At 37.5% G+C, this 24,298-nt stretch overlaps 1 protein-coding gene across 1 annotated transcript in view; it reads left to right on the top strand.

Annotated features, from left to right (window-relative positions):
* The window catches only part of PAN3 (poly(A) specific ribonuclease subunit PAN3), a gene marked incomplete at its 5' end in the record, with an annotated part of 81,901 nt that overhangs the window by 42,287 nt on the left and 15,316 nt on the right, over positions 1-24,298 (top strand). Inside the window, 7 exons of the mRNA XM_084272233.1 lie at positions 5,631-5,781; positions 14,344-14,591; positions 15,163-15,267; positions 16,004-16,061; positions 17,716-17,877; positions 18,043-18,159; positions 18,273-18,374. Of these exons, the coding sequence (XP_084128359.1) occupies positions 5,631-5,781; positions 14,344-14,591; positions 15,163-15,267; positions 16,004-16,061; positions 17,716-17,877; positions 18,043-18,159; positions 18,273-18,374 (943 nt within the window). The remainder of the gene's footprint in view (positions 1-5,630; positions 5,782-14,343; positions 14,592-15,162; positions 15,268-16,003; positions 16,062-17,715; positions 17,878-18,042; positions 18,160-18,272; positions 18,375-24,298) is intronic.

The raw sequence follows: 24,298 nt of genomic DNA on the forward strand, positions 1-24,298 counted from the left end.
AAAAGAAGTCTTTAGCCAACAGATTTTACCCAGTTTTAATGAATTTGTCTCTAACTTTTCAGAAAGAGCAATACAGATAATAATGTTGATGAACTGAAATTTATTAGAGCTTATTGTATGGGTGGTGTGACAACTTGTCATGGTAATTGCAAGAAGGAAGCCTGTTGCACAAACGCAATAGTGGGAGGGAAGGAGACTTGCTTTGAAGCCCTTAGTGACCTCCAGTGACTGCTGGGCTGCTCTGACATCCCAGAATGTGTCATAGTTAATAAGGAATCTTCCTGGAAACGGAGGGATTGCAGCGATGCTCTCTATACAAAGTGAAAGTCCTTGTATAGAATATCTCTCCACTTAAAAACAATAGAGGTGCTGTCCCCCAACCCCACCTTCCCCCCCAAAAAAAACCCCAAATCAAAACCCACAACAAACCAACAGAAAACCTAAGCAACACTTCTGCATGGATTTGGATTCCTAAGGGGGAGATCTTGAAAACTGTGCCAAAAATAGCCTGGTAGAGGACTGCCCTGCTTACAGCATGGGCAGAGTGTAGTGGTGGCTTTCTGTAACCATTACAGGGTTATGCAATTTGGGATGTCAGAACGAATCAGTATGAATTTGGATGTGAAAGACAACTTAAAACAAGAACAAAAAGGCTTGTGTCCAGCTTTTAGCATGGTAAGTACATTAGCACATTCTTCTGAAGTCAGCCTACTTCTTGTTTTTAGGTAGCTGGCTTTGGGCTTCAGTAGAATGTGGGACTTAGGACCAAGCTGCCAGAGTAGTGTTGCAGCCACCAACACAGGTGTTGGCTTGGTTGCTGCTGTGTGGCTCTATTGAGTTGTGATATCCTGAACTGGAAATGAGAGAGTTATTAAAACTGGTTTCCAGTACGATGAGATCCCTGCATGATCTTCCACAGGCTGCATAACTTGTGCATCCCTGTGTTACAGCATTCTGTACTCCATGGCACCTCATTTATGAAGTCAGCAGTGGGGCCTTAAACACTGTGGAGCACAGAGAGAAAAACCCACGTGTATTTGAATCAATAGTTGGTGAAACAGGAATTTTCATCTTCTGGGCTGCAGAAATCCATTGCTCTGTGTAACTCCTCAGCATATAGTAATGCTGCATGTGGCTGTGTGGTCCTGCCAGCGACGGGCTTCAGCTGAGATCTTTGGCATGCTCTTTACTTTCATCTGCACCTTCCTTTAGGGAGCCTTGAATTGTTTATTGGTGGTACCTAGAAAATATTTGTTCCTTGCCCTCCACACTGTATTGAGGTTGCATTTCCTTTTTTGTCTTTAGAAGCGTCAAAGCCACCAGACAGATAAGGTCTGTGCTGAATGGTGACACAAATTAGTTGCTTTATAGTCCTCACTCTGCTTTTTTGCTTCTTTTGCAGCTCCATCCATATTAATTGCATCATGAGTAAATTCAGCCTTCGTTTGGACTGTATTTGGATGTGTTTTATAACACTTTTCATTCTCTGATGTACAGAAATACAGAAATAGGATTTGCAGGAGGGGCTGGATGGACCACAGTTTTGTGGTCTTTCTTTAGAAGTTTCTTTGCAAAGCTGACTGAAAAGAGTCTCTTCTCTCTTTGACAGAGTACAGACATAAAAAATCTGAAAATAGGGTTTTTGGGTGAAATTTTTTCATGGAAACATTCTGGTAGGAATGCATGATGCAGGTATTAATATGTATAATACCTGGGGAAGCTGCTCCCTGCTTTACTTTGACAGTGTTTTAATGAATATAGTGGAAGAAGGGGAATGAGATTTTTAACTGGCCGGGTTGAGAAGGAAAAGGAGTGGTGGTAATTTTAGCAAATAATGTGAGTTGGAAGTTAGCTTAGGTGGGTTTCTAGGAAAACCTAACATAGCTGGCAAAGCTGGACCAGTTCCTGTTTAATGCTGCTTGCTGAAAACTTCCTAATTAATGTTTTGAAATTGGCATTTGCTTTTTATAGGAGACTTGCAGTTTGAAACTGAAAATAGTCTTTCAGTTGTTGCATAGAGCAGACTCTTTGCAGGCTTTGTGTTTCTTGTTTGGGCTTCAGAAAGTGCATTTGCTGGGGTTTTTAATGTCACAGTACTGGATAATTCATTGCGTGTCCTCCTAAGTATTTTCTGCATCTCCATTCTTTTAATTACTCCCAAGGTTTAATAAAAATCTTCAATACCTGTTTTCTCCACCTTTTTTTTTTTCCAATCCTGATTCATCCATACTTAAATTTTTAAGCCTTGTCTAGCATGAGTAAGTTACTTTACTGAGTAATTAATAACTAATTAAGTGAAATTAACTTGAAAGCTGTACTTGTAGGGATTTTAAACATAATATGGATTATGGACATTTTTGCATTAATAAATAAAGATTACTTTCTTATAAAAAATGTAAAGTTTTTTAGTAATTTTTGGGAATTTTGGTAGAATTCTGACAGGAGAAACTGTAAAAATACCCTCTCTTTTAAGAGATTTTCAAGCTTAGCATTGATCCATATGTAAAAGTAACATTCCCTATTACGAGTTGCCAGAGTGAAAGTAGGATATTTTTCTGGACTGAGAAATGTAATTTTTGGACTCACTGGCCATTAAAAATGTGACTTCTTCATTTTGGCACATTTGAATGTTTATTGGTGCAGAATAGGTTGTTGACAATGGTTGAAAAATAATGAAAATAAAGAACTACCAATGATATTCCTTTCCCTCACTTAGTCCAGCCTAGTTACTTATTCTAGCCTGCATGCTATGGAAGTGTTTGGGGTGTATTTCTAATTACTTTGTTGGAAGCAAAGTGTATGCAGAAAAAATAACGGTTTCCTTCAGATAAAGAGTGTGTATGCTTTTGGAAATGTTTTAAGAACTGCAGCTTCACATAGATGTAATGTAACATGGCCTGGGGGCTTAAGCTTCCATTTTTTTTGACAAAGCATTAACTAGTTGTAACAACAAGTTATTAAATGTTGTTGTAGTAGTTCATGATTAGTTTGTTCTGGTTGGTAGTGTCTAAGGTAGTAGCTTAGGTATTTTTCTGTATTTAGAAAAGAGCTTGAATGTGGAAAGGTCTTTAAAATTGGAACCAAAATTTAAACCACTTTTTTTTTACCAGTGGGGAAATTCTTGCATGAAGCTTCATGTTTGCAGTATCACAGAGAAGTAAAATGGGATTTTATAGCCAGGGGTCTAACCATGCAAATCTATTTACTCATATAAAATACTTTCATCAAAGTTTTACAGAAACAATTTAATCTTCCCAGGCTTTGATTTTGTTCCTGAATTGGGACACCAAAAAACGGAGTGAAACTGAATTTCCATTGGGCTTGACCCACTTCTCTTTGTAGTTCTGCAGCATAAACAAACCCAGACTGCTCTAGCAGATTCCTGGGTTTCATGCTGTCACTTGGGTAAACTAAAACACCTACAAGGTAAAGTGAATCTCTCAAACAGCTTCCTTTTAAAGTGATGATGGATATGTAAGAAAGAGACCAAAACTGGTCTCTGTGAACTCGCAAAATTCACTTGGAAATAAAAAGCAGCCCTGTTCTGTAAGCATGAATTAAATCAGTTGATGATATTGGTACTAGAATAGCCAGGATGGTATAGATGGGATTTCAGGAACTCGGTTGCTCAAGGACAGGCTGAGCTTATCTTCCAGAAGGTTCTTTCTCTCTGCTTGCGTGCTTCAGGGGTTTTTGCCATGTCCTGCCGTTGCCTCCTAGTTGATAGAGGATTTTGGTGTGGTAGATCTCCAGATGTGTCATAGCTAATTTTAGCAGTGGAAAAAACCTTGTGGTTTTCATGAAATTCTTTGAAATGATGCAGTTTTAGCAAGAATCCCTTGCTCTCCCAGTTGTTTTGTTTGATGACCTTTTAGCTGTATCACCATTTAGACAAAATTCTACTCTGCTCTTTACCACCTCTGTCACTTTCTCTAGTTTCAGTGCAGATTTGGCTGAATTGTTACATGCCAGATTTTATCTTGAGGAACACCATTCTCTTAGTTATTCCTGTACCTAAAAGTCAGATAAGTCTAGAATATTACCTTTTGAGTTTAAATGTATCAGTTCCTTGTTTTCAGCCTGTATAATGCAACTTACCATCTGTTTTGCTACATTAATGTACACCATAGCAAGTTTTCTGTGACTAAACGCGATTGAAGAGTTTTAAGATTCTTATGAACTTTTTACCCATACAAATCTTGATGTATTTGGTTATAGCTGTTCTTTGAATAGAGACACATGTACATATATAATGGCTAATATGTGACATCATTAGGTGGTTAGCAGTTCTGCCATTAAAGGTAGAATACTCTTACTATTTGCTTTTAAATCTGAGCATCCTCTTTTACTGCTTTTGGAATCCTCTTTTTCCAATGATTTGAAACAGTGATGCTATATTTGGCTGAGGTATCCAATTAAGATATTAAAACCAAATTAGCACAAAAAAAAAGAATACTTTTTCAAATACTCTTCTTCACTGTCTAAATAAGTGTTATAGAGTCACACTTCTAATTTGGCATGAGTTTAACTTCTCTGATATTGTTTTATTCATATTGGTAATTTAACAGTTGATTATATTTGCTCATTTAAAAACTGCTGGGTCATTTTAACACTGCTAAAACACAAAATGATCTAATTTAATTTGCTTTAAGGAATTATTTATTATCTTAACAATATTCTTTAGAGTTGTTATTGTCTTCTCATTTTACCTCTTTCATTTAAACACTTTTGAGAGGTACTCTGAAGATTGCTTAATAGATTTAACTTTGACAGTTGTAAATCTTCAAGCTTTTCAGTGTGTTTGTGTAATAATTGGTTTAATTTCTTGGCTTAATTCCTTTTTCTTCCACTAATGTCTTTTGTAATTGACTGTCCAATAATAAGCTTTTTGCCTTTTGAGTCCAAATTAGGATTTTCTTTTTCTAACCTTCCCCACTTCAAGCTAAACAAAACCCCCCATCCCAAAACTGCAAAACCCTGTGCACAAATACTGATAGAAATTAAAAGTTGGTTGTGTGGTATGTTTTATGTACTAATAGATACTGAATGTTTGATGGTCACTCTGCTGCTGTTTGTTTCTGTGGTAACAAATTAAACCTCATTATTAGAGGTGCTATGTAAATGAAATAGCTAATTAAAACAGGAGTTAGCTTCACAAAAAAGAAACCTATGGATCTATTTGAAATAGAGGTAGGGATGACTCTTCTTTAGCAGGAATCAGTTTTACTGCTTTGATTTGAAACTGCTACTTAGTTTGAGATGATCTTTAAAGTCACATAGGAACGGTCTGAGCAGCAGTGGCAAGGCTTTCTCGGTGTCAAGTCCATTGTCCAACTTTATCATGTAATGCTTATGGCAAACCTTTTGCAAAGTGCTTGTGTGAACTCACACATCAGCTGTTCATTTGGAAAACTTGCTAATGCTACTTCAGACCTAAGTTAGAGAAAGCATCTATGGTTGTTCATGCACAGCAGCTTCCAGTATCTGCTGTTCTTGTCAGCAAGTTGTATGTAATTGAAAACCATCCCCCCTACTCCATAGGCTTGCCTAGAAAGTATTTTCTACCGATAGGCACTGTCCATCTCTTCAGACTTAAAATAAACATTTAATTTACATTTGTTTTCAAACAGACACCAAATCCTTCTGCAAGTGAGTTTATTCCTAAAGGAGGATCAACCTCCAGGCTGAGTAATGTATCCCAGTCAAGTATGTCTGCCTTCTCTCAAGCCTTGTTCTCTCACCCCTCCATGGGAAGTCCTGCTACTGCTGGGCTAGCACCAGGTAAGTTGAGAGTAATGATTTGCAGTACAGTTCCTTCTTTTAAATTACAATTATATCAAAGAAAACCTGGTATAGATAGGGATCAGGGTTAGTTGGTATAATTGTAGACACCTCCTACTTTAGCTCTTAATTTTAAAGCAGTTTTGAAGCATAGAAAAGTCCAGGAACTTGTGATTTGTCTTCCAGTACTATGGGAATGACACTGCAGGCTGTGAAATCTGTGCAGCTATAGCAGTGCTGAAATTAACTCAGCATAACTTAATCTGCTTTTTCTGGGGAAAAGGGGGTGCTGAGTTATCACATACCATACTTTATGCAGTCCTTGCCTGGGCGATACCTGAAGATGATTTAAACTACACACCAAGTCTTAAACTTTAAGGTCCTTTCCAACCCTGCCCGTTCTATGATTGTAGTCTAGAGACTGGCTGCAGTCTACAATTAATATATGCTGGGATTATCACACATTGATGTATTTTTGATTTATTTCTAGAGTAAGTAAACTAGAAGTCATTATTTTTGATGTTAATGAATATATATGAGGATTTAAAACTCTTGATGAAAAACAAAGTAGAAGATAAGCTTATTCTGAAATAATTTGCCTTGCAAAATGGTTTTAACTTTTATAGTATGTCATATTTAATATAGCTTTAAAGACCAATTTATGCTTATTTCCTACATTTAAAACTGTGTTCCGTGCAGTCATACAAACTCAGAGTAATGAGATTTAGTTTTTAATACTTCAAAAATTCAGGGTCTTCATGGATTTTTTTGAACTTCTGATCTGAAAATGTTAGTTTAATTATGGTTTTTTTAAAGAAAATGAAATAGTTTTAATAGCCATCAGGAGATATGGATTTAGTATCCATATTTAGAGAGCCTCTGTATGTACTCAAACCTTTGGCAGTCTCTTGGGATGAAGAAGAAGCATGAGGTAGCTGCCAAAAGGCAGAGGGGCAAATACTGTAATGTTAGGGTTTTTAAACCAGTATTGGCAATTACCATCTATTAAACTGGTCTTCAGTCTTTCCTGATGTCAGGGGATAAATCTCTGTCAATGTGAAGGAAACCAGCACTTGGTTTGCATGTTATAACTCTCAGAACAGGCTAGGAAAGTGATTGATACTTCTGCTGACCAAATAAACATGTTGCAGTTCTGTGTCTGCTTCATACTATATTGTGCTCTACAGTCTTACTGGAAAACTGTTGTGTTTATATGCCTCTCAGCCTTGTCACCTGGATTGAAAAGTGTAAAAAGGATTAAATAGAATACAGTAAAATGATCTACTTTTGGAAAGTGTCCAGTGGGATCTCAGAGGGATCCTTCACAGTCCAATTTCTTTACTCTCTGTAAGTAATACTTGAAAGGATAAGTAACACTGTTGATGAAAGAAGTCGTACAACAATTTGAGGTCCTAGAAATATTGATGCCAATGTTGAAAACTACTTAGATTCAAATACTATTGTTTATGGATGTGAGGGATGGGGAAGTATTCACAAGAGCTAACTTCAGGCACAGCTGGCTTGTTTCTGTCCTCTTCCTATATATAATTAAAAAGAGAATATAGTTCAGAGTAGGGTCTTGGGTTGGGTGTTCTTAATTTCTTTGTTTTTGTGGATGTGTACTATTGCCTCAAGGTGTTAGGTGCACTTTCTTAAAGATTAGGCTCTTAAATAAGAAAGCAGTATTTATATGTGGGGAAACGTCACTGTTTAGGTCATACTAGGTAACAAGACAAAAAACATTTAAATATGTTGTGAAATTGTCATCAGAAATTATTGTTGGGATCTGTTAGCTTTAGGTAAGAGAAAACAAATTCAAATTAAACCCATTTGAAGAGTTTCTAAGAATTTTCCTTTAAAGAAAGGTCTCCTTTCAGTTAAATGGTGTATATTCTTCAGTGGAATAACTTTCAGGAAACATGTAAGATGTAAACATTTGCACAAGATTGATTACTTACAGTAGCTTACAGGGTCCTGGAGAAAATAAGTATTTCATAAGATACAGAGTAATGTAGTAGGACTAAAGTCTTACAAGTTCCATGGTTTAATTCACCCCATAACAAAGTAGGTAAATGATGAGAACAATCCCTTGATTTCGCTCTTCAAGATGGAAAAAAATTAAGTTCATTCATATCTCTAATTACTGAGATTTCCCTAGACGTAGGTGTAAATTAAAACCTTTTTTGACATCTAGTCTTTCATAGTATTTCATTTCAACTGTTCACAAGATTGATTGTACCAGGAAAATATTTGTTCTGCCTATCTTATCAACAGTACTACAGCAATACTGGAAAAAATGACAACTGAAACCTAACATACTTTAATAGATAACTCCTTGTATCCGCACCTGACACATCCATTCAGGCATAGCATGGAAGGTTACTCCTCCTTTTATGTGTATTTACTTAGATAAGTGTGCTCTAACACAGTCTCAACACAGAGTCGGTCTTCATCTCAATGGCCTTTAAAAGAGTATGAAAGCATAGTGAGATAAAATGTGACTCACACCAATAGCTGGAGAAAATTATTCTATTGCAGAGCTTTGAACAGATGTCCTTCACCCTCTCCAAACCTTCCTTCCTTAAGCTCCCCTGGAAAATAGCCTATTTTTGTTCCCTCCATTCCTTTGCTAGCAAACACATCCTGCTTATCACTTGTGTAAGACATTTAGTGAGATGTTGACAATCTTCAAATAGTACTTTTGCTAACAAGCTTGTCTTATCCAGTTATTTGTAGAGGTTTCAGAGTAATAGTCCCATTAAAACATGCAACAAAGCATATGAAAGAAATTAATGGATGTCATTTAAGTGATAAGACATCATTGGTGTGTTGAACTTGAGAGGGAACAGATGTATAGCTCCCAGCAGAGAAAATCATCGCCTGGCTGGGGTTTGCTTAAGCTGGGCTGTAGCTAAAGAGTGATGCCTTTGTCATTGATGGAAATGACAGCAAATTGCTGTTGCTTCTATATTTAGTCCAAGACAGGCTCTGAGCTTAGGCAGAATGTAAGAGATCCCGTTTCTGCTGCCATTCTGAACTTGCAGGCTTAGGAGACAGAGTATGAAGGTGATGTGCTTGTGTCCATCTGATGAGTCTCCATTCATGACACGCTACAAGAGCTCATGACCATAGTTGGAAAAGAAACCCTTCCAGCTGAGCTGTTGAGTAGCTTAGGGCATCGAGAACTTGTTCCAACCTCCCCTGTCAAGGGTGGTGCAGCCATTCTGCTGAGAAAGTTCTGCAGTCCTGCCAGAATAGTGCTAAAGAGGAAGAAGGCAAAGAGATTGTAAAATCAGTTTTATCCCAAATAAAACTGAGGGGAAAGAATTTACGGCTCTCAAGTTGTTTAGGGAATGAAGCAGATTTAATTAACTTACAGCTACAGAACTATAATGACCTGATAGAGAGCTTATACTAAAAAAATAAATATATATAGTGAATTTAAGGATTCTGGTTCAAAGAAGTCAGTGAAATAATCTGGTTTTATTATTTACTTCTAGTCATTTCTCAAAATGTACTTGGTAGTCTAGAGTATCTCTTAAATACAAAACATTATAGTGATAACACGGTAAATGCCTGATTTTTGATCTCTATATATTATGAAACTGAGACACAGATTTATGGGTTTAGATGATACGTCCTGAGGAAACCTGCTTTGGCAGGGGGATTGGACCCAATGATACCTTGAAGTACCTTCAAACCCCTACAATTCTCTGATTCTGTGTGATGAGTATATTTGTAGGCAAAGATAAGAATGCAGATATATAACATTATTGTATTCCTCTGTTTTTAAAAATGCTGGTCTGTATAAACATGAGCTTAATGAAATCCTATTGTAAACTTCCATTGAATTTAAAAAACGCCTGCAGAGTCCTTAATGAGAATTCATGCTTGGTCCCCTTTTATCCTGGCTATCTCTGAATTCTCGGATTTAAAGTACAAACTTTTATTTCAAATATGTCGTGTGCTATAAAGGGTTATTAGAAGCATTAATCTAATTAACTATTTTAAGACTGTCTGAAATGAATTTCAGAGTTCACTATTTCCCTTTCCTCACTCAGAATGAAACAAATAAAAACAATGCAGGAAAGGAAAATGTAACAGTAAAGAGGAATTTGTAAATATGACCTTGTTCTCCACCTGAAATGAGAATAGCTGAAGGAGGTCCAGGTGTTTGTAGGTAACCTGTGCAGTCACTGTGAATGTTGAAGAGACCTTTATATCCCACAACCATTTCCATGCTGGTATGATACCACAACATCCATGCCTTAGATGTAATTAATTATGAAGTGAAAGAAACCCTTTCTCCTTGAAGTTTAATTCTCAAGATAGTATGAGACTTCCTCATGAAGGGTATTAAGCTTCACAGAGACAAGGAGTGGAGGGCCACCTTTACTAGTAGCTAAGCATCAGGAAGGGCAATTTGAATCAGACTCTTTGTTTTTTGCCTTAGTAGTCCTGCTGTCATTTAAACACAGGGAAATAATAAACTGTCCCACAGGGAAAGCTGAAAAATGTTGAGGTTTTTTCAAGATCACTGGTATATTTCTATTTATCTATAAATATATAAAAATCATAATTGGATTATCCAAACTCCATTTCTTTTCAGATCCTTAAGTGAATAAGTGTGTATATAATTGTGGTATTGAAAATAGCATGTCTAATTCTGTGAGGCACAGTACCACATTCACCACATTGTTACCATCACATGTTCAGTACTGTGTTTTTTCTTCAGCATGAGTCACTAGAAATATAAACTCACCTTTTTAATACAACTATCTTTCTTTATTTTCCTCTAATTCTTTTTTTCTGTTGTTGTGGTTAAATATTAATATTAGTAAAGTTATTGAAATACTAATGAAGTTGGTGAGATTGGCTTGAGTTTGTGCACCCAGTATTTTGCTTCTGTAAGCAGTTAGCTGTGCTAAAGTTGTTTTTTCTTGTGGTGTGATATTTGACTTCTAATAATATTTACTGAGACACTGCAGAATGTAATGCACGTGTCTCAGAAGAATCTATCACCTTGAATATTTGCTGTCTCAGCCTGTAGGTACCTAATACAGCCCTAGCAGCAAATTTCTTGTAGCCTGTTGTATGTTACTCTAGTAGTCTAAACCCAAACTGTAGTCAAGCAGGTCTTGAACTTGCTGTGTATATTGGTAAATGAAGCCTGAATGTTCTGCCCATCAGAGGTTTTTCATCAAACTCTGTGTCCTTCCAAAATCTGACCTAATTGTGGTTGGAAGGTGTTTGAAAAGATGTGTATCTGTCTTCCATTTCTTTCAATCTTGTGTTAATACCAAAGACAAGACATGAAGGATTTATATTTGTAGCTATTCTTTGGTAGGAATATTTTTTTTAAGTAAAACTTACAGTGAAAATTGCTTGACATTTGTATCAGCAGCAACCACTAGTGATAGATTATTTTTTTTTTCTGAGAAACCTTCAGTAGAAGGTTGCAGTGTAACTTTAGTGAAGTTGCAAGTCATCACTTTCATTTCTAAGGTAAGATTTTTTTTTTTACTCTGCCCTCATGAGGCTCCCTCTGGAGTTCTGTGTCCAGGTGTGGGGGCCCCAATACAAGAAAGATGTAGAACTGTTGGAGAGGGTTCAGAGGAGCCACAAAGATGATTAGAGGGCTGGGGGAGCTGGGCTTGTTCAGCCTGGAGAAGAGAAGGCTGCGGGGGGACCTCACTGCAGCCTTCCAGTGCCTGAAGGGAACATACAAACAGGAGGGGAATCGACTTTTTCAAAGGGTAGACACTGGCAGGACAAGAGGGAATGGATTAAAACTAAAGGAAGGAAGGTTTAGATTAGATCTTAGGGGGAAGCTCTTTACAGAGAGAGTGGTGAGGGGCTGGAACAGGCTGCCCAGAGAGGTGGTGGATGCCCCGTCCCTGGAGGTGTTCGGTGTTCAGGGCCAGGTTGGATGGGGCCCTGGGCAGCCTTGTGTAGCTCCAGGCCTGGAGGTTGGCAGCCCTGCCTGTGGCAGGGGAGTTGGAGCTCTCTGATCCTTGGGGTCCCTTCCAACCTATGCCTTTCTATGATTCTATGATTTACATGCTATGTCTTGTACGTACAGTTTTTATTCTAAAGGTAGAGAAGTCTACTTTTTCATTAGTATATCTGACAGCTGCTGGGGTTTTTTTGTCATTTCCCGCCCTCCCCCTGCTCCCTGTTTCCTATAGTTGAATGTTATTGAAGAAAAACAAAAGGTTTCTTAAAACCAGTTATTTCTCTCTGGGTAGAGATTGCATGCTTGCGAGATCTTGGGGTAATTTTTTATTTTATTGGAATAGAGTGAACAAATGTTTCAATAATTTTCCCTAGATGAAGAGAATCCCTAGATCATCATAGACACAAATTGTAGAACTGCTTCAATTTTACAGGCATCTTAATTAGCCATTCTTCAAATGTGAATAGTAATACATTGTTTGCTTTGAATTTGCTTTTTCCTGCAGTGGATTAAGAATGCATTCATGTTTTAGGTGTGGGTTGTTTTTGCTGTGGGGTTTTTTTGTTAAAAATGTAACCACTTATACAGTTGCTATTGAAATATTAAAGTGTTAGTCACTCAAGGCAACTTTTACCTTAATGGAAGCTTTATTTTGTAGCATAAACCAGAGCTATCACAATGCCTAATGCGTTATGGCCATACAGCTGATTTGTAAACAGACTTTTAGGAGACTACTTTAAACTTACCATTCAAAAGTACTGTAAACATTCAGAAGTGCCTATTATAACTTACATTTTATTAACATACTAATCAGCAAGGAGTTATGCCACAGTATTTCTTATCTGTAAGGTGCATGTATGCATGTGTACATGTGTAAAGAGTAGTTCTGGCCAAGAAAAACCTGTACTCAATTTTGTATTATTTATGTTCTTATGCTTTCTATTGACTAAAGTGACCCAGCTAAATAGAAAGGTGTAAGATTTTCTTATGGCTTACAGAAAAATTGTGTTTCATTGGCACAATTCACTTCTCAAGAGCAAAGGCAGTAATAGTGCTGAAATAATATGCATAGTTTTTGTAATGTTAGAAGAGTAAATGATTAGAGCTAAATGAAAATAACAAATAATTTGTTAATATCTTTAGGATAATAAAGCTTCAAAATATTGTTTTCCCCAGCTATTGATTAAACTGTTAATACTAAAAATATTTGCTTTTGTGGTTTTCTTAAAAAATACCCACAACAGTAAATGTAGGGGGCATGTAACTGCTGTAGAGTCAAGAGACAAGTGTAAAAACATTCCTGTGTGTTGCTGGTGATGCATACTGAGAACTCTGTACAGTAACACTTGAAGTAATTAAGCTAGCTTTTGGTAACTAAAAAGTGTGTATGCAAATAAAAAACAGCTGTTCTTGTTTTTATTAGTCAAATATTTTGGTTAAATGACTTCCATTTATAAGGTCTGGTAACCAGCCCGAGTACCAACTAATTGAATTATTGGAGAAGAATTCTCAGCTGTCCTTAGTGCTAAATATAAAAATTCTGTTTCTTCCTAGAAAAAAGCAAAAGTATAACTAACACAGTTCTGAGTATTCAAGAAGAAAAAGTACATCCCAATCTGAATTGAGCAACAGTAGTTTCATAGATGCTCTCCTTCATATTAATCTGAATAGCTATATATGTAGAATCTTCTGATAATAATACTAGGAGGATTCTGAAGAGTAATCTTTTCCTCACTCTGGAAGGTTTCTTTGACATCTAGACTTTTATAAATACCTGACAATCCTGCATACAGTGGTTCTTGAAGTAATTAAACTAGTTTTTGGTAACTAAAGTGTGTGCATAAAATTGCCCCTTTTTTCACCACTGATGCCCTGTTGAGGAGGAGAGCTTCTCCAGTTACTGTTCAGTTGTCTGTCGGTGTTGATAATGAATGATAGTCAATAAAATATTTTAAAATAAGCTGGAAAATCTCAGCGTGAGTGCTACACAGACTTCACATTCTGAGAACTTGCCTATCTTAACAAATAGGTCTTTTGGAGGATTTTTTTACTGTAATAATGATAGGAAAGTAAGTATTTTCTTTCTGATGTGAAAAATAGCATTTTGTGTATTGTTTATTTGTGTGCTGTAGTTACTGCAGTTCTAGCTCAAACGCATTCCTAGCTGGGGATTTTGCTGTAGTAGAGGTACATACGTAATTAGGTGAAGTGTGTTACAGCTTGGCAAAATCCTGTGACATACAGTCATTATATTTTATCTTTTTGCAGTTTAATAAACTCTCTTCTAGACATAGCATTAATTTGAGTTGTCTCTCTCCCTTCCTACTACTTCTACATCTTTCATTCCAGTGCTTCATGTATAGCTTGTAAGTTCCCAAGGCCTCTTTCTCTGAACTAAGCCAAGATTTTTGGGAGGTGTGTCTGTTCAGTCTTGCTCTTAATATGTAACTTTTTAACTCTTCATATAGATGGAACAATCCTTAAGCGTCTCACCTGCTCAGAATATTATTGGTAGTAAAAGCTGGTTTGGCTTTTTTCTTTTTTTCAGATTGGAGGTTTGTTCAATGACAGATTTGATCAAGAATCTCTTTTTGTGTTTCTTTAAGGAATGTCACTGTCAGCAGGATCTTCTCCTCTTCATTCCCCCAAAATAACTCCTCATACATCTCCCGCTCCTCGAAGAAGAAGTCATACTCCTAACCCAGCAAACTATATGGTGCCTACTAGTGCCTCTGCTTCTGTTGCTAATGCTGTCTCTCAGCCTCCATCTACTGGCCAGGTGATCCAGAAGGAAACAGTGGGTGGAACAACGTACTTCTACACTGATACAACTCCAGCACCTCTCACAGGAATGGTATGTTTGCATATAGACAGAAGCATATGGAGTTTCCAAATGCTGAATTGGTTGATACTACAGAGATTATTCTTAAAAGCCAACACCCTTATTCTGTATGAGTATTTGGCCTTGTAATTGTTGTAGTTGTTTTCCAAAAGAGCTGAAACTTCTAAGGACCAGAGAATTTTTAATGTAACTTTCATTTACCTCTTTGTAGAGGTTTGGGGTTTTTTAATGCAGCAGTAGAAAGCAAGTATTTTATGTATATCTAAGTGTATACATGTGTAATGAGAAAACATCAAAAATTCAGGTTAGTTGTGTTTTGATATGTTTGATATCCTTACAGTGGAGGGGAAAAGAGAGTTACAAAAATGCTAAAATGACTATGTACATATAGAAACATCCCTTTGAAATCCTCACCAGTGAATATCACATAGGGAAATTGTAATGTATCTGACAGTACCTCATAACATGTACTGTGTGTGAAGCCTTCGTAATTCAGTAGTTCACATCAAAAGGGAGATTAAAACTTTTCATTTTCCCTATCCCTAAGGATCTTAAACTGTTTCTTAAAACGTTTTGTTTTCAGGTATTTCCAAACTACCACATTTACCATCCAGCTGCACCTCATGTTGCTTACATGCAGCCAAAAGCAAATGCACCTTCCTTCTTCATGGCAGATGAGCTCAGACAGGTAAGATGATGGAGAATTTAAAGGAAAATTGCAAATATGTTGGCACAACCCAGAAAACTGCAATATGAGCTGGGGAGCTGCTTTGGCAGGGGAGTTGGACACTTTCAAGGAGTTGGATCTTTCGAGGTCCCTTCCAACCCCTGTGATTCTATGAACTGCTAATAATAGAAGAGAAATAGCCACTCACAATCTGCAGTTGGTTTGCCCTGTGGAGAATTAAAAAAACAAGTCCTGTAACGGATGGAGTACACCAGAGGGTGGGGGTGGGTCACAAAATACATGATTGCAATCTCATCTGCATGCCATGATTCACTACTCAGCTAAGCATTCTTACTAGTTGTGTGTTGTTTTAGTATGCATGTGTTCATTATGTAGCATTTCTTTAACACAGTAAATCCTATCGAGTTTTGAGGTTTTCCACTGGAAGTACATGCAGGTTTTGGTAGATGGGCCCTTCTCTGAGGGCAGGCTGTGACTGTTACTTATTTCAGCTTTGCTGTAGGTGCCTCTGTCAGTGTTAGCTGTAGCTAATGTGTGTTCTGCAGCATCTTACTTCAAGACTTTATATATTTTTGTTGTTAAGATTTTCAGGCTAGTGAGTGGTCTTTTCCTCTGCTGCAGATGTTTTCATCAACTCCCTGTTGTAGCTAATACTCCAATGACAGCATACTGTTAACTTATCAAAAATGATGAGTTTAATTACAGTGTTTGAAACTTGACTTAATTTGTTCTTTAGGAACTGATCAACAGGCACTTAATAACTATGGCCCAGATTGATCAGGCTGATATTCCTGGTAAGTAGATGTTTTCTCTAAACTGTGATGATACTGTTCTGCAGCCATGAGTGTTTAACAGTACAAACATCTCACAAAAAACACCCCCAGGTTTTAATCTTTCATGAATCCTTAATTATTGCCTAAGCTGTGGATACCCAGATACAAAGTATTTCAGAAATAAGAAATTTCATTCTTGCTTTTAATCTCTTCTTTTTCCTCTGTAATTTTCATCTGTTTTGAAACTCCTTAATAGTTGGGAATACTTAAAATTGTGGAGAAAAGAAAAATCATTAAAGCCATAAAGCATTGTGAAGAACAGTATTGTATTACTTTGTATATATTAGATATTCCTTTAAAGGATGCATTTATTTTCAAAGGCTGTATATAAACTAGAAAATTAGTTGGCTTTAAAGTGAATTGGCTAGTCTATCAGAGAAGGCTTTATGCTAGTTCTCAAGCAAAAGAAGCATATACTATACGTTGTAACTTGGCTTTTAGAGAATTTACAGTTGACTGTGTTCAGCTTGATTTAAACATTGCTTTTTTTGGTTGCAGTATCCTTCTCAAATGCGTGTATTTAATATGATAATGATACAGTAAAAAAAAATGCAGTTGAGCTAATCCAGATGAAGTACAAGTGTATCTCTTCTTGCAAGGGTAATCTCTTAATCTGATTTGTAAACCTTCAGCACCTATGTTTTGTAAACCACTATGTTAAAACATAAAAGATTCATATTTGCTTTTTTTGTGATGAAGAAATTTCTCTTTTTATGAAGACAGTTATTTAAGCTCTGTGGTTTCTCTGTCAGGAAGCTGTATCTTGTTTTTAAAAGTAGTGAATTTTAACTTTATATGCACATCTGAGGGTAGGGAGCCTCTTCAGAGACATCTGAAAAGACTGGACCGATGGGCTGAGACCAACGGGATGAAGTTTAACGTGGCCAAGTGTAGAGTGCTGCACATGGGACAGAACAACCCCCTGCAGTGCTACAGGCTGGGGGAGACTGGCTGGAGAGCTGTCAGGCAGAGAAGGACCTGGGGGTGTTGGTTGATTGCAGGCTGAATATGAGCCAGCAGTGTGCCCAGGTGGCCAAGAAGGCCAATGGCATCTTGGCTTGTATCAAAACCATTGTGGCCAGTAGGTCTAGGGAGGTAATTGTGCCCCTGTACTGGACATTGGTGAGGCCACACCTCGAGTGCTGTGTCCAGTTCTGGGCTCCCCACCATAAGGACATTATCGCCACCTACAACTACCTGAAGGGAGGTTGTAGAGAGGTGGGTGATGGTCTCTTCAGCCAGGTGACAGGAGATGGGACAAGGGGAAATGGCATGAAGCTGTGCCAGGGCAGGGACAGATTGGACATTAGAAACAAATGTTTTCCTGGAAGAGTTGTCAGGGCTGGAACAGGCTGCCCAGGGAGGGGGTTGAGTCACCTTCCCTGGATGTGTTCAGAAAAAGGGTAGATGAGGTACTTAGGGATCTGGTTTAGCTTAGGATGGGAGTGGTTGGACTTGATGATCTTCAAAGGTCTCTTCCAACCTTGTGATTCTAAAAAGATACTGCAAATAATTTACGAATTAATGACAGAGGTTTTAATAATCTCTGTTACTGTAATTACTTTCTTATAGTCAACTGATGTCTGATATGATTCTGTGTATAAACTGATTTTAGCCGTTCCTGCGGAAGTGGACAGCTACCACAGTCTCTTTCCTTTGGAACCACTGCCACCGCCCAACAGGATACAGAAAACAAGCAACTTTGGGTACATTACATCGTGCTATAAAGCTGTAAATAGTAAAGATGACCTGCCATATTGCCTTCGGAGGATACATGGTGAGAAAACATGGGTTGTGAAAGTAAGACTAATGTTCTTAAGAATGCTTGTTAAGGTTTTAATGTCTGGCTGTTTTTCAGTAATTTCAGAAGAAATGTTAAAGTAAAAAAAATTCTCCCCCAAGCCTTCGATGTTAAACTGTGGATCTTGTTCTTTCTTTTCAGGTTTCCGTCTTGTTAACACAAAGTGCATGGTGTTGGTTGACATGTGGAAAAAAATTCAGCACTCAAATATAGTGACTTTGCGTGAAGTGTTTACTACTAAAGCATTTGGAGAACATTGTAAGTTTTTTGGTTGGGTTTTTTCAGGGTTTTTTTTCCCCCCAACTGATGTTAAGGCTTTTTTTTTCTAAATATGCTTGGGTTAGTAATTGTCACATGTTTCTATTTTTAAGCTCTTGTGTTTGCATATGATTTTCATGCTGGAGGAGAGACTATGATGAGCAGACACTTCAATGACCCTAGTGCTGATGCCTATTTCACAAAACGAAAATGGGGTAAGGAAAATAACTTATCATGCAATACTTATGTATACCATGTCTAATACTTAGGCAGCAAATAGCTGCTCAGAAATAGTCTTTCGACTTGTTTTTGAAACCATTTCAGCCATACCATAAGCTGGTATTACTTTCTATTTGTAAAATTTCTGAATATTTCCCTTTTTAATAATAAAAGTATAACTAAAGTTAAAAGTGAAGGTAAAAATCTTAACAATGAACAAATTACTTTTCTGGTCACCTTTGACTTATTTGGCAATTTGCAAAAGTGATGTCAGGTTGGAAGGAATTCCTTAACAAGGAAGTAAGTTTGAACAGAGTTGGGAGCCTAATTACAGGTGACACTTATGGGAGATGTTTCCAAAATTGTAGAAGACATGTTATGTCAAATTGATGCTTGCTGTTCAGGTGCCCTTGACTTACGTGTTTTTTTCTTCATAAAGTGTTATGAGGACTAATTAGACAGTGATTAATACTTTGAAATATGAAGTACTAGTTAAGACAAGAAATTGATTGAAAAAAAATCCCTGTAACACATTCTTTTCAGACACAAACTTCACATCATAGGTCTATTTAAGTTGTTTTTCAGATTTATTGTATGACTTCAAAGAGTCACTAAAGCTACATCTACATAGATTTTATTTATCAATCACAGCATGGTCTGTAGATCAGCAAGCTGCCAGCAGAGCTCATATCCGTATGGATAAAGCCTCTTCCCCTCCAAGACAGTATGCTGCCAAACAGACTGCCTGTTAGGACTAGTTTGTGACCCGTGCAGTCCCACAGACTTCATCTAGGTGGTGTTTGGAACACAGCTGGCCAGAGGTAGTAGAGCTCGGTGCTACACTGAGGAAGAGATGCTCACAGCTGAGTGGAATCACAGAAAGAGTTAGGATTAGGAGTCCTTGGAGCTCGTTTGGCTCAATTTTCTGCTTGTTGCAGGATAAACCCAGAAGTTAGATCCAGCAGTAGGAATGACCATAAGGCTACGAGTTCTTTATTTTATTATAGTTGATGTTCCCTAAGTGTCTTTAGGCTGCTAGTGTGTAAGGAAAAGTAGATGTTAAGGTTTCTTCTTTCTTGTGCCATTTGAAATTAGAGCCTGTAGCTGTGAAGTCAATCAGTTTCAAAGGTTGGTGTGGAAAACTTTACTTGGCTACCTGGTAGATGAGAGTATAGTGAATTGGTAGCATGTGAATACATTCAACAGCTTGTAGGCCCCTTATATATGAATAATTCCTACTGGTTTTCCACTGAGCTGACTGGTGAGGTTGGGACTTGAATTCCACCATTGGTTTTGGTAGTAATATCTCAGAAGAAAACCTGGCTTGATTTCTCATGTCCTGTGGCAGAAAAAGAGCGCAGTTAGAAATTTGGAGAGCCTGATAAGAAGCTAATTTGGTAGGATAAATCTGGAACACCTACTGCCAGGTTAATGGCTGTTACATTGCAGGACTAGACTTCTGAGTGTCTCCCACCTGTGGTTTTCAATTTCCATGTAAATCAGCCCACGTTATGTTTTTATAAATTAAAAAACAACCCTAGAGTATTACAGAAGAATGATGTCTGCTCGAGATAAAATAGTAGAAGTTAAGAGATTCTTGGTGACATACTCTTTTGTCACACTGGAAAAAAATGAAGTTTTACTCCTGTAAAGGGCAATCATGTCTCATCAGTAGATAGGATCTCGGATTTTCAGTCGAGTCTATCAGAGTCTCTAAAACAGAGTGACCATGAGATAAGAGAAAGTCCTCAGGTTAATAACTGGTTAGGAGAAACAGTAAGAACAAACAGTTGTTTTTCATAGTGAAGAGAGATCGCTGATGGGGTCTCACAAGAACGTGCTGTGAGTTTTATTCCTTAACACATTCATTTATTTACACTGCAGCTAAACAGTGGTCTGTCAAAGTTTACTGTTAATACCCAGTTATTTAGATTGCTAAAAACAAAGGCCAATTGTGATGGATTGCAGAAGGATCTTACAAGACTGGGACTCTTGGCAATAAGCTAGCAGGTGATGTAATGTAAACTCATGTGATTGAGGGAAAAAGTAATTAACTTGAAACATGAATTGATGGCCTCTGTCATGGCTTTTACCACTCAGTAATACATCTGGGGTTATAGTTAGGTAGATTAAAGAAAACATCGTGCCTTGCTGAGCAGCAGTAAATAGGAAATGGATTGTGGTGGATTATTAAGAAAAAACAGTAGGATGGAAGACATTGTATTCCAGATGTGGGCACAGTATAGACTCCTGTAATTGTGTTCCTCCTTATGCATTTTGGAAGGTGTAGAACAGCAAACAAGTTGAAGAGGTGACAGGGATGATCAAAGGCATGGAACAGCTTCTATGTGAAGAACAGCAAAGTGGAATAGTACTACTCATGCTCTTAAAAATGGAAAGGAATATGAGGGGGTGAAAAATTACATTAATATGGTAGGTGTCTGAAAAATCATCAGGGATAAAGAAAATTTAATAAATAACAATACTCTGCTATTTGTTATAGCCTGGAACTAGGAACTTAAATGAAACTAGCCAGGTAGCAAATTCAAACCTGTGTCAGGATAGTTAAGGCATGGAATTGTGTCACAGGTTATTGTGGACATTTACCTGGGTTCAAGGGGAAAGTGGGTTTAGCTGTGGAGGAGAATACTTGAGGACTGTTAACTGCAAAGATACTCTCTCGAGCTCAGGAGATCTCAGAGCTGCAAATCACTGGAGCCTTGTAGAATATTCTGTCTGTGTTCATGTGCTGAGGTATCCATTGCAAGCTACTGTTCTGAGATCAGTGTATGTCTTCAGAATGGGCCAGTGAGCTACCTGGACTGTTTATTTGACCTACTACAGCTTCCTCCTATAAACAGGGAGGGCATTTGAAACTGGAAAGATAACATCAGTTTCTATTCAGCCAAACTAAAATTTTATTTAAAATGAACTGTTGTGGCAGAACATACAGAGACACAGAAAGGAGGTAACTAGCCTGCCTGTGGCACATCTTGTTACCAGCTCTTTCAGTCTTTTTTTTTTTTTTTAGATATACTAGAAAAAAAGTCACCTGAAATTCCCCAATTTTGCCAAATCTTTCTGCACATCTTTGCTTTGGCCTTTTTTTTGTTTGGTAACTGTTGCTTTTCTAGTCTGGTCCTCAGTAGAAGGAGCAATTAAACAGAGAAAAATAAGATTGCATACCTATAACTTGATTTCTGAGAATTGCCTGCCTTCATGGATCCTTTCTCCATCCCCTCACAGAGTTTCTTGGCCGTCTGCCTGCCTAGAGGAGACTCCCAAGAGAAGCAGGGGAATGGATGGAAGTTGGGTACTCTGCAGCATGAGGCCCAGATTAGTACAATTGCTTTTAAAGGTTTTAGGAGGCACAACACTGTGAACCTGATCAGTGAACTCAGAGAATTTGATTTCAGGTATGCAACCTTATTTATGTTGAACACTCCAGTTGGCAACATGAGACTTTGACAGTTAAAAGATGAGGATTATGGGTTACATAGCTGTCTTGCATGTCACTGGTGTCAGTGTGGTCAGTCTTGGTTTTTTTTTCTTTCTGCTGTGTTATTTACAGATCCTGTTACAGAATGACTTTGGAAGGGATTTGGTGTGGGGAAAAAATAATAGTGACTTAGATTTATTTTTATGCTGTCATCTAATGCCTTTGCTTTTGAAATCTTTAGAATGTGTTGCTTGTATTCTTTGTGCAATGAAATATCCTCTTCAGGTGGTACAGTGTGGTAATCTGATGTTCTTCTGTCATATTTTACAAAAATTTCAGAAGTTTTAATACCAGGAGTCTGCTTTACCAGTTAATTATTACTCAGAGTACATTGACTTGAAAAGTTCATTTTTATTTGATTCTCATCCCTCATATTTCCTCAATACAACTTAATTTCCATCAAAAGTGTCTTAAGCATTAAATACATCATTTTGGAACTTGTTGGCTTCCTTCTACCTTAGCAAGCTAACCTGGGAGTACTGAAATGTTGTTCTTAACAGTCCAATAATTAAATGATAAAGCATATTCAGAATGTACCTATTTTAAAACTATTGGCTAGAAAATCCTGGCAAACAAAACAATAATTATCCATTGCTGCCAGTAAGGTTTTTCTTTTGTCCTGATGAATTTTTGTGGTTGGCAGAGATAAGCATCCTTTGATATGTTCCTCGGTGTGTTTATTAAAAACACTGAGTAATTAAGCGTTGGTGTAAAGGCTGTTAATAGTATTCAGCACCACAGCTGCTGCTCTTCAGCAAATACTTTCTAAGGAAGCAAGTTTCCTGGACCTTGTTTTTCTTTGAACATAGTAGTAGTAGTATGCAGTGCACAAAAATGGGCTTTGCTTCTGACTTCACAGGGTTTTTTTTGCATCCTTAGTTGGTAAGTGGTTTTGGTTTTTTTGGGTTTTTTTAATAAAATACCTCTTCCTTTGAAAAAGGAGTAAGTTGAGTACTTGGGCTGTGATGGAGAGAGAATATATGAATATTGAACGTAACAGTGATACTGTTGAGGACAAGAAGTGACTAATAATTATCCTAAAATATCATTGCCAAATGCTGCAACTTTTTTGAAGTAAGTTCCAAGTTTTCAGTATCTTCAGTCTCTTCACAAAACGTAGTGCTGTGCTTGCTAGTCGTTCAGAACCTGTATAATGAAAACTGGGAAAGGTAAAGCCAAAGCTCAGCTTTCCCTGGAGCAGGGGGAGAAGCAAAGGCTACAGCATTCATCTTACTTCCAGTACTTTAACTCAAGAATACTCAGCAAACATGGTACGGTTCACAGGTCTCAATGTAAAAGACTGATTTACAGGCCTCAGAGGCTCAATTTAGTGAGCAGCTAAATCTTTCATTGAGCTTCTGATATTTTTTTAATGATGAGAATTTGCTGCTTGTTAGCATGCTTTCTGGCAGTGTTCCTGATGATGTAAAACAGGTCCTACTGCTGGTGGTCCCAGCTCTTCCTTCCCATCCCAGGACTATCCACAGCTTTATTTCTGCTCTGGGGAACTGAATTTCATTTGAATGCTTCTTTAACAAACACACAAAAAAAGCAGTGTAGACACAGATGTCAGTCTAAAGGGGACATTTTTTGCTCAGTGGAGAGTATTGTACCACAGAACTTAAAAAATAAATAAGTAATGCTGACAATGAGTTCATTTTAATGCAGCAAGGAAAAATAATGGAGAACCTGTGTTTTTTGGAGTGGCAGTCCTTTAATTTTTAATCTTCTCCATTAGTTATTTGTTCTGCATCTCAGAGAGATGAAAGTAGTGGGAGAGTCTGCCTTGCAGTAGGTGGGAAGAATGTCATCTGAAATTCCTTGTGTTGTGGCTGTGGGTTCAGCCTCTAGTGGGAAGCCTTTTTCAAATCTCCCATGAAGCCTCTAAAATACCACTTCTTGATGTAAAGTATTTCTACTCATTTTTATAAAGTTTTCTTACATTCTTGTGATGTTTTCTACTGTTGTTCAGCGCTGTTTGGATAGCTTTCAGCTGGGTATTTTGCCTGAAGAGCAAGCTTCTGGTTCCTTGTTCAAATGCCATCTGTGACAGGCCTGAAGGACCTTCACAGGACATAAGTTTGTACTCTGCGTTGCAGCAAACTGAACTGCTTTTAATCTTACCTGTTTTGAACAGACAAATATGTAAGAGGGCAACCCAAAACTGATTCTTCAACTGCTTTAGCTTGTACCTTTAGTGTATGGGAATGTGGGGTGCACCCAACCAGTTTGAAAGCAGCAGCCTAGATTCATCTGTAGCTTCAAGTGAGTCTTTTCAGTAGGAAAATAATGTTATTACTTGATTGAGATTTTCTGATAGAGGGGGAGAAGCTGTGATGAACTCTGATCTTTTGGTTTTTCAGTGTATGTGGAATATTCTTTTGGTTGTGTTGCCTTTTATGAGGAAATCAAAGGGCAAAT

This window comes from Gallinula chloropus (genome assembly GCF_964237585.1).
Source record: "Gallinula chloropus genome assembly, chromosome: 1".
NCBI lineage: Eukaryota > Metazoa > Chordata > Aves > Gruiformes > Rallidae > Gallinula > Gallinula chloropus.